The 10,174-nt window shown below is 41.4% G+C and overlaps 1 protein-coding gene across 1 annotated transcript in view; it reads left to right on the forward strand.

Moving 5' to 3' along the window:
* The first annotated feature begins 5,984 nt into the window (after positions 1-5,984).
* The window catches only part of LOC146631321 (NLR family CARD domain-containing protein 3-like), a 23,077-nt gene continuing 18,887 nt past the window's right edge, over positions 5,985-10,174 (forward strand). Inside the window, exons 1-3 of the mRNA XM_085355267.1 lie at positions 5,985-6,255; positions 6,332-6,424; positions 8,360-10,174. The exon at positions 8,360-10,174 is cut by the window's right edge and continues 34 nt beyond it. Coding sequence (XP_085211393.1) covers positions 5,985-6,255; positions 6,332-6,424; positions 8,360-10,174 — 2,179 coding nt within the window. The remainder of the gene's footprint in view (positions 6,256-6,331; positions 6,425-8,359) is intronic.

Raw genomic sequence — 10,174 nt, forward strand, 5'->3', positions numbered from 1 at the left:
CCAAACAAGGCAAGTAAATAGTTTTTAAAAGTGAATGTGGAGGAAAAAGTAAAATTAGTCAAAAATAGCCAATTATACGCCAGAGAGTTAAAGTAATGCAATAGTAACTTTTCCGAGAAATTAGTTACTTTTATAATATTGTAACTTGGTTACTAACTCGATTACCTTTAGAAGAAATAACTAGTAACTACTGCTAATTAGTTTTTTAAAGTAACTTGCCCAACAGTGGTGAAGAAGTTCATGAAGTCATTACTAGTTAACGTTTTTTTTTTGTTTTTTTTTTTTTTGTTTTTTTTCTTTTTAAATGACATCAGAAACAGCAGTATGCGACATTACGTGATGGCAGAGCTTCAGTTCATCCTTTGTCATTTTTTTTTTTTTTTTTTTTTTTTTTAATAAATAGGACAGGGGGAATGAATGAGAGAGAGAGGGGGAGAGAAAGAAAGAAAACCCAAGGGGAGAAGAGACGGTGAGAAGGGGGGGGAAGAGAGACAAAAAAAAAAAAAAAACAAAAAAAAAAACTCCTGGGTCACCTGTATGGAGAAAAAACAAACAAACAAACAAACAAACAGAGGAGACAGCAAACAACAAAGAGCAACATAATAATAGAGAAAACAAAGCACCATCACAATAAACTAGCTAGTCATAGATATCAGTATTTACTAAGTAATAAACGATATTGTGCAGCACGCAAGATAGACAGCGCACAGTGTGCTTTGAGGCAGCAGCCAAGAAAGCTTTAGTCCGCGTCTGTGAATACCCATGTGTGCATACCTGTGTGGATCAGCATGCTTGCATTCCAAAGGTTTCTCCATCCCTTTAACGTTACTAGTTAACGTTAAAGGGATGGTTGGCTCAACAGAGCTCTGACTGTTTGTCAGCCTGGCTACAGAGCTGAAGAGAAACCTGGGGTTGTTCTTCTTTTCTTCAATCAGTGATGAATAGTAAGATGTTCTGGCTTTGCGGAGGGCTTTCTTATAAAGCAGCAAACTATTTCTCCAGGCTAAATGATGATCCTCTAAATTTGTGACACGCCATTTCCTCTCCAGCTTACGAGTCATCTGCTTTAGGCTACGTGTTTGAGAATTATACCACGGAGTCAGGTACTTCTGATTAGAGACCTTAGTTTTCACAGGAGCTACAGTATCCAGAGTCGTACGTAGTGAGGAGGTGAAATTATTAACAATATGATCGACCTCTGTTGGGGTACAATGTAGCAAGTTTTTAACAAATGAGCAAGCGGTTTGAAAGTCAGACCCGCCCCTCCTCGTCACATCTGTGTTTTTGATTTGTTTTTATTTTTAAACAAATATAGTGACAGTGCAAATGTCAGGGCCTGGAATTCTGGAAACCACCTTTCTATCGTCTGTGGGTATGGATCATTTAGACCTCAAGGTTTAATTAAAATATAACGTTTTAGTTTTTAAACTAAATGAAAAATATTTTTTACATTCATCCTGTATTTGTGTAGTATGACAGGTTTGAGCACTGTCTCCTTACACCTTACTTTATTCGCTCTGTGCTGAGTTTATTCCCAGTGTTTATAGACATGAATGATAATGAATGATATTTTTTTAATCTAAGTGTGGTTATAAATACAGTACAATATGATGCAGTCATGATTATTTTCCCACCTACTTCTGTACATCTGCACCATTTTAAAGGTCTGTCTTGTACAGTTACAGTAAAGCAAAACCAGCGTACAAAATTGTCACCAAAGGTTTCGGACTGGTCTCCATAAGTCCACCTGAGGAGCCCTGATTCATCAGGTCTTCGTGAGCAGCTACATTAAAAACACGGAGTAAGCGAGAGATGATAGCCTGCACTAGAGTTCAGTAAGAAGCTCAGAGCTCAGTGAACAAGGAAAACGCTTTTTGCTGACACCCCTACAGTGAAGCTTGCTGTGGAGATGACTTTCAGAACAGAGAGAAGGATGAATGCAGCCAAACATCCAGAGGTTCCTCACAAAATCTGCTCCAGACTTCAGAGACGGGAAATTTAGAAGATGCACAGAATCAGAATACTTTATTAATCCTGAAGGAAATTATGTGAGTTACAGTTGCTCCAATACAGTAACAGACTAAACTAATTAAATACTACAATATGTTATGAGCCAAAGCAAACATTCAAGTAAATACTGGAGTGGTTTTTATGAGACTGATGATCTAACTCTACTCTGGGCAGAGCGTTTGCTAGACTGGAAGGAAAAATGGCAGTTTTATAATTTAAAGTCAAACTTCTATAACGTAAACACAGTTTTCCCTAAGACCCAACCTCTTGGTTTAAAAATGAAGCCAACATGCAAATGTCATGCAACATGCTCTAATGCCCACTTCAGCCTGGCTCTGGCACCAAGTCAGTCCCCATAGACTGTTTGGTAAACTGTGTAACAACACAGAAAATTATGTTCATGGTAATATTTGTGAACGCAAATAATTTGGTTCTCTGTGATGAAGTTTTGGTGCATGAAAAGCTAAAGTGTAGTGTACTGTTTATTTATTCTAGCTATCTTAAGACTCAACCCTCTTATTGAAATACAAACACTTCCAGCTCAAATGTTACATTTTGAAAGTGAGGCATTAAAATGAAACTTTAAAAACAAAGAGGTGACACCGTGATGGCAGCATCAGTCTTTTATGTAGAGCCAAAGCTTCTCTGCAGTTTTCTGCACTTGCCTCCTTGTGCCTGTGCCATCCGGGAATCCTTTTGGTTCTTGCTTGTAGAGACGGAGCAGCTCAGACGCACCAGCAGTGCCTGTAGTTTGGATAGTTCTGGTTTACAAGGTAAATGTTTTAAATACTTTTCTTGGGGCTGAAAGCAGAGAGGGTGGTGAGCTACACCTACCAAATCCAGGCAATTCTGCACAAAAATAATATAAATGTGCAAAGAAGGAGAGTTAAATGAAATCTGATCGCTCCTTTTACTTCACTCTCATATTTAGAGTTCACATTCAAACACCTTAACTTAAAACATGAAATTTCACTTCATGCTATGGATAAAAACCTGTTTCAGTTTGAAATTGTTGCTTCAACTCAAAATAATACTGCAAGATGAGCGAGTCCTAACAGCCTAAAACTGAACAAGCTCAAGAAAAATACAGCAGTGAGTGAAGACAGCTAGGGATAAGTGGGAAGATGAGTAGATCTTCTTCATCAACTAACTAATCCTGAAGTAATCTCCAGCGTCACTAGCAGTATCTCATTTGATATGTTGGAGCGCCCCCAAATGGAGACTCATTGTAATGACATTTAGCAGTGCTCTCAGCTTTCTAAAACATGAGACAGGACTTGTGCCTGTTTATGTTGGAAAGAAAAGGCCACCAAATAATTTAAACTTTCACAATCTAATGAGCTTTGCTTCAGATTGGACCAAAACTTTTCTAATTGATCGTGCATAGTCTAAAGAAGATTTACCCCAGTGGTCAACATCTGTCAGCGTTTCTTAATGTCAACAAATGCAACTGTCCATAAAAATTATGAACAGAATCGGTGACAAAGGGCATGAGTATGACTTGTTGTTGGCAATGCAAAGCAGGCTCTTGCAACCGTTGAAAGGGATGTTGCTAGCAAGGGTTGCCAACATCTACCCTTCTTGAAAAACTGAACCAGGAACATAGAAATGGAAAGGACACAGCACTGATCAGGCCAGAAAAGGTTAAGGCGTCAGCTGTACCAGAAATAGAAGAAGAGTCAGACTCAACAAACTGGTTGGAAGCCTGATTGTTGGATTCCCTTTGGAGGCTCACAGACTAGAGACTGTCCAGCTCGTCATTTTCAGGCTGAACTGGAGACTGAGAGCTGTACGGCTAAAGTCGGCAGGAGCGAACAAGGCCGCTGGACTCAGTGAAGCTGGCTGGTGATCCCATCGTTGTCTGGGACCTCATGTTCTGGTAAACTACTGTTGTCACCTTGGAAGGAAAGAAGGCAGAGTTGGGGAAGACAGACGCTGAAATTCAGCAGACAAATGTTTTGTAAATAATTAAAGATTTAAACATAAGTTTTCAGAATTTATCATCAAAATGTTTAGTTTTACATGACGCCCTGGACCTCCTCGCTCTGGCTCAGAGACAAAATGCTGCCCAGGCGGTAAAAACTTTTTTATGTGTGAAAAACAAGACACCACGGTGATTGGTCTAAACATTTTAGGGTGGCCTCAGGTCTGATGTTGGCTCAGGTTTTTTCTTCTGCAGCTTTCTGGGCATCTCCTTATTTGGAGCCGCCTCACCCATCACCATGGCAACCACCTCTTACCCTCAGGCAGACCTACATAAAGAGATAGACAGCTTCTCCAAGCCCAGAAATTTATGACCATGTTTAAGGTAAACATGGTCTGGTTAGGCAGAGAGGGGGGGGGGGGCTCCTCTCTGTTTAGTCAAACAATATCAGAGTAATATTAGCCTTACAGATAAACATAAATCCCAACACCACATTCACTCGTCTCTCGTTATAAAAGGAAATGTGTGTGCGAGCATACTTCCTCTCTCTTTAAACAGCCGTCAGTCGTGCTGCTCTCCTCGTAAACACTGAGGAGATTCGACTGAGACTTCAGCTCCTGTTTCGATGTAAGTCTCAAAAACATTCTTCTACTTCCTGATCACAAAGCTAAAGATTGTTGATTATTAAACCGCCCTATGTGGCAGGTCATCTGGACAGTTTATTAGGCTCGTAGCTTCAAAATAATCAGCATCATTTAATAAAAGCAAAAGGTTGTTTATTGATTCAGTCTCTCTTTATTATAGCCACGCATTCAATTTTACGTTTTTAATGTTTTTACATTTATTTTTTACATATTTATTTTTACATAAATATGGTTCTTGAAGTATAAATCAGGCTTTGAGGCAACATGCAGCTAATCGGGAAAATCTGAAGTTTTGACAGAACTATTGCACAATACTGAATTGTTGCATAGTGAGAACAAGAAGAGGGAAGTTCTTTGTTCTGCTTTAGTCATACTTATAAGCTGCAGGATGAACAGCAGATCAACAGACTATAGTTTTACAAACTATTATACAGAGACTTTACTCCAAAAAAGGCGGCAGGATGTTTTGGGGAAAAAATGGACAAATCTTTACGAGTGATTCAGAACGCAGCTGGATTCAGTCAAACGAACATACATAACAGTATTTTATGGGTCAAGCATCATTTCCTGCAATGTTACCGAGTCCCACTTACAATCTTTGAAAGGATTTAAACAGCAGCAGCCAGAAAGACAAGAGCTGAAGCTTCTCCACAACAGAAACAACCTCAATGTAACTTTTTTTTCACAAAGATATGTTTGGTATAGAATATATATGTAAACAGTGTAAAGATGGGCAAGAGAACAAACCAGCTGTTCTCCACAGAAACAGCCAAGGTGTACTCTCAGTTGCAGGGGAACAATATGAGAACAGCACCTCCGAGGCTGGAGATGCAACACTAGAAGAGGACTTGGGGCTTAGCACCCAATCTCGGGCGGGGTGATGATATCTCCCCCCGACCTGTCGTCATGGCTCCCCCTCGGTGTAGCATGTGTGTTGTGCCTCGTCAATCTCTACCCATGAGAGCAGTCCCATCTTCCAAATGTTGGAACACTGAGCTACTAGTTGTTTTACCATCACTGTGGATGTTGGTTATGGAAGAGTCCATAGTCTCTCATTCTATTCATGTAACCCCTTCCACTGGGGTTGAAGCATTCCAACAGCGCTCTACTTTAATCTCTTGCCCACCGATGCCTTCTTCTTCCAGGGGCCCACTTCTCATCAGGGCGTCCTGGTTCCTCAACACCTGACGTGGACCTTGTTGATCCGGGTGACGTCCGAGCCAGTATGGGTTCATATTTATCTCTCTCACTCATGTCTGCGGTAGGCTTGGTTAGCATAAGGGGGTCTAGCCTAGGACCCTTAACATGTTAATATTTTATAATGTTTATAAGCTGGACAGAAAAGCTGAAACTTAAAATACATCTGGTAAATAAGTGGCAATATTCTCTGTCATCAGGGAGCAGTGATGACGTCAGAGGACCTCTTAAACACTCTGGAAGATTTGGGAGATGAAGAGTTTAATAAATTCAAGTGGTTCCTGCAGCAGGAAGAGATCCTTGAAGACTTCCCGACCATCAAAAAGAGCCGACTTCAGGCAACAAGCACGTGGGACACCGTAGACCTGATGGTGCAGACATACAGACTTCCTGGAGCTGTTGAAGTGACCAGGAAGGTTTTAGAGAGGATCCACAGGAATGATCTGCTGGAGAGTTTCTCTGCCATCTCTGGAGCAGAAGGTCAGTCACAGGACGAGACAAACATGTTGTTTCTGCAGTCTGACCTAGTTTCACGTTCATTATCTCTGTCTGTCAGTGGATGTCAGCGATGGTGGGGAGACATCAGAGAAAAGAGGATCTTCCTCCTCTCAGACTCGGGATTCTTTTTCTCAGACCAATGAGAATAATGGTAATAATTTACTTTCCAGACATACAGTAATATGTTTGAAATAATATTAATTATTATTTTCATTGTGATGTCTCTAACTGAGCACACGACGTGCAGTGTTGGGAAGGTTACTTTTAAAATGTATTCCACTACAGATTACAGATTACATGCCCCAAAATGTATTTTGTAACGTATTTCGTTACGTTACTCAATGAGAGTAACGTATTCTGAATACTTTGGATTACCTATTATATTATCATGCTTTTTACAACTACATGAATGTCCTATTGCTGTGTGATTTATTACTATTACTGAAGGTTACTCTCCACACCAACACCAACCAGATGTTTAAATCTTAATATAAATGAGTAACAGTAGGTGGACATTAGGTAAGGCTGCACTTTTTGCTGTGATCTCGTGTAGAAAACTATTCCTCGCGTATATAAAACAGGTCCGCGGCTCCGAACTGTAGTAAAGGGACCTCTGGCTGATACGTCGGGTTCGTGTCGGCTCGTAGCTGAAAACTAGCTTTACTTTGTTGTCTGGGTCACTTTGCTAGCAGAGACAGAGAGAGGCGTTGAAAGGCTGCTGCAACAGAACTTATTGTTTCAGAGGAAAACAGGAACACAGCGTACAGTCGAGTCTTAATAGCTTACTCACAGCTGGGCTCGTCAGGCTCTCTGTTTGGCTGCAGTGGTTATTATTATATTTACATGCTTCCAGCTCCCATTTCTGCTCCGTGACAGCTCGTACTTTTCCTTTTTCTCCCTCCCTCGCTCACAGACACATCACGGGTCCATCCTCCCTGCAGCACGGACTACACTGCCCATCAGGCTCCATGCTTTAGGGCGATGCCTTCATATTAAATCATTTTTGTATAATAATTTTTTAGAATATATTTTCACATCATTATGCTGGAGGTGAGATTGAGACACAGGCATTAGAGCCTCCTGTGTTTTGTTTGGGTTTCCTCCGGCGTGGAATTACCAAAAATAGAGAGAGCACAGCCTAACATATGAAACAGGAAAAGACCGTGTAATCCATTTATTTCAACAAAGTAACTGTATTCTGAATACCACCTTTTACGGTAACTGTAACAGAATACAGTTACTCATATTTTGTCATTTTAAATACGTAATGCCGGTACATGTATTACGTTACTCTCCAACACTGATGAGGTGGTCTTTATTACAACCACATTCACCCATTTAAAGGACAAATTTCACAAATTAAAAAAAACACACACTGATATTCTGTGCATTTTAAGAACTTTCTAACTATGATGCACACACTCACTGTCCAGTGGAATCACAGAGAACAATTTGGGTTCACTGTCTTACACAAGTTTTATTGACATGCAAACTGCAGGACTGAACCCACTGACATTTCATTTAGTAGATGACCTGGTCTATGGCCTAAGCCACAGCCACCCTGCTTCTAAACAATTTATATTGATCAAAGCCAGGAGTCCAGACATTTTTATTCGTCAAAGCAAGTTTTAGTTATTTCATTTACTATTTATTCCCAAAGTTCGGCATAGATGTGGATCGATCTCATGCACGGACAGGCACTGAGTTTGGGTTAAATGTGAGCTGGGAAGGAGCTCGATCTCTTGAACCCATTGCAGATTGTTTTGAAGGCCACAGAATATCGCAGATCTGGTGTGGAAGGAATTGGACCTGCTGTGAGAATTAGAATAGTGCCAGACCAAAATACCTCCAGAGATGGGTAAGGCTCAGGACCCAAACTCTTCCAGCTCTGCTGTGCTGGAGTTTCCAACAAAGAGCAAAAGGGTCATTTCTGTAAAACTTTGATTCAGTGCAAGTACATCTCCCATTGTTTTGTGTCCTTTCAGTTGGTGATGATTAAATGCAAGGCCTGCCAGATGGTCATCGAGATAGGCATCTCCGCACAAAAGCCTCACACTTTCTTTCTTTTCATTCATATTTGACACAGATGTGGTGGTTCCAGTACCAGAGCCTCACCCCATCGCATCTTACCAACAGATGCTTCAATCAAACTTCCAGGACAAGTTTATGTGCGCACAAGAAGGTTGGGCAGAAGATAAACAGCGTCTGGTTGATATCTACACAGAGCTGTACATCACAGCTGGGTATGATGTACATATCAACACACAGCATGAGGTCCGGCAGATTGAGAAAGTATGGAAGTCAGCAGAGCCAGAGAAACCTATTAGACCCACAGACATGTTCAAACATCCTTCAGGAGACTACAGACCCATCAAAACAGTGATGACCAATGGAATCGCAGGAATTGGAAAAACTTTCCTTGTTCACAAGTTTGTTTTGGACTGGGCTGAACAAAGATCCAATCAAGATGTGCATCTGATTTTCCCCTTCACCTTCCGTCAGCTGAATCCTCTGAAGGGAGAAAAGTTCAGTTTGGCAGAGCTCATTCATGAATGCATCCCAGAAACTGTAGGCATCCCACAGGAGGCTCTTAATTACATCTTTACAGATGTTCAGTCATCAGGAATCACCAACTATGACAAGAGTAAATTCAAACTTCTGTTTGTGTTTGATGGGCTGGATGAGAGCCGCCTTCATCTCGACCTTCATTCTGAAGACATTCGCTCTGTCGATGTAACAAAGGCAGCTAAAACAGATGTCCTGCTGAGGAAACTCATCAATGGGAAACTGCTACGCTCTGCTCGCATCTGGGTAACCACACGGCCTGCAGCGGCCAATCAGATCCCTCGAGAGTTTATCAGCAGTACAACAGAGGTCAGGGGGTTCACCGACCAACAGAAAGAGGAGTACTTCAGGAAGAGATTCAAAGGTAAGGAGGAGGCTGACAAACTCATCTCCCATATCGAGACATCACGAAGCCTCCACATCATGTGCCACATCCCAGTCTTCTGCTGGATCACTGCAACAGTTCTGGAAGATGTGTTGAAAACCAGAGAGGGAGGAGAGCTGCCCAAGACTCTGACTGAGATGTACGCAGAGTTCCTGATGTTTCAGATTGATCGGACAAAAGAAAAGTATGGCCCAGAGAAGAGCATTCAATACATTAAGTCATTAGCAAAACTGGCCTTTGAGCAGCTGGAAAAGGGCAACCTGATCTTCTATGAGAAGGATCTGAGAGAGAGTGGCATTGATTTCAGTGAAGCCTCGGTGTGCTCAGGAGTGTTCACAGAGATCTTCAAAGAAGATCGAGGAAGGAAAGGGAAAGACAAGATGTTCAGCTTCGTCCATCTGAGCGTTCAGGAGTTTCTGGCTGCTCTTTATGTGAGGATGTCGCTTAACAACAGTAACATAAATGTGATGCCATTGCCACAACCATCACTGAAAAACCTTTGGCTATTTTTCAGTAAAACTGCTTCAAAGAAAATCCACAGGAATTTCATTAACAGGGCCTTGCAGAGTCCAAATGGACACCTGGACTTGTTCCTTCGCTTCCTTCTGGGTCTTTCACTGCAGACCAATCAGGACAAACTACAGGACGTGCTGAGAAAAACAGACTGTAGTTCAGAGACCACTCAGAACACAGTTCAATATATCAAGAAGAAAATCAGTGAGAATGTGTCTGCAGAGAGAAACATCAATTTGTTTCACTGTCTGAATGAACTAAATGATTGTTCGTTAGTGGAGGAGATCCAACAGTATCTGAGTTCAGGATGCCTCTGCACCCATGAACTGACTCCAGCTCAGTGGTCAGCTCTGGTCTTCATCTTAGTGTCATCAGAAGAACATCTTAATGTTTTTGACCTGAAGAAATACTCTGCTTCCGAGGAAGCTCTTCTAAGAC

Source organism: Diplotaxodon limnothrissa, linkage group LG6 (assembly GCF_057381915.1).
Source record: "Diplotaxodon limnothrissa isolate DT_005_m linkage group LG6, D_limnothrissa_male_GT1.1, whole genome shotgun sequence".
Taxonomy (NCBI): Eukaryota; Metazoa; Chordata; class Actinopteri; order Cichliformes; family Cichlidae; genus Diplotaxodon; species Diplotaxodon limnothrissa.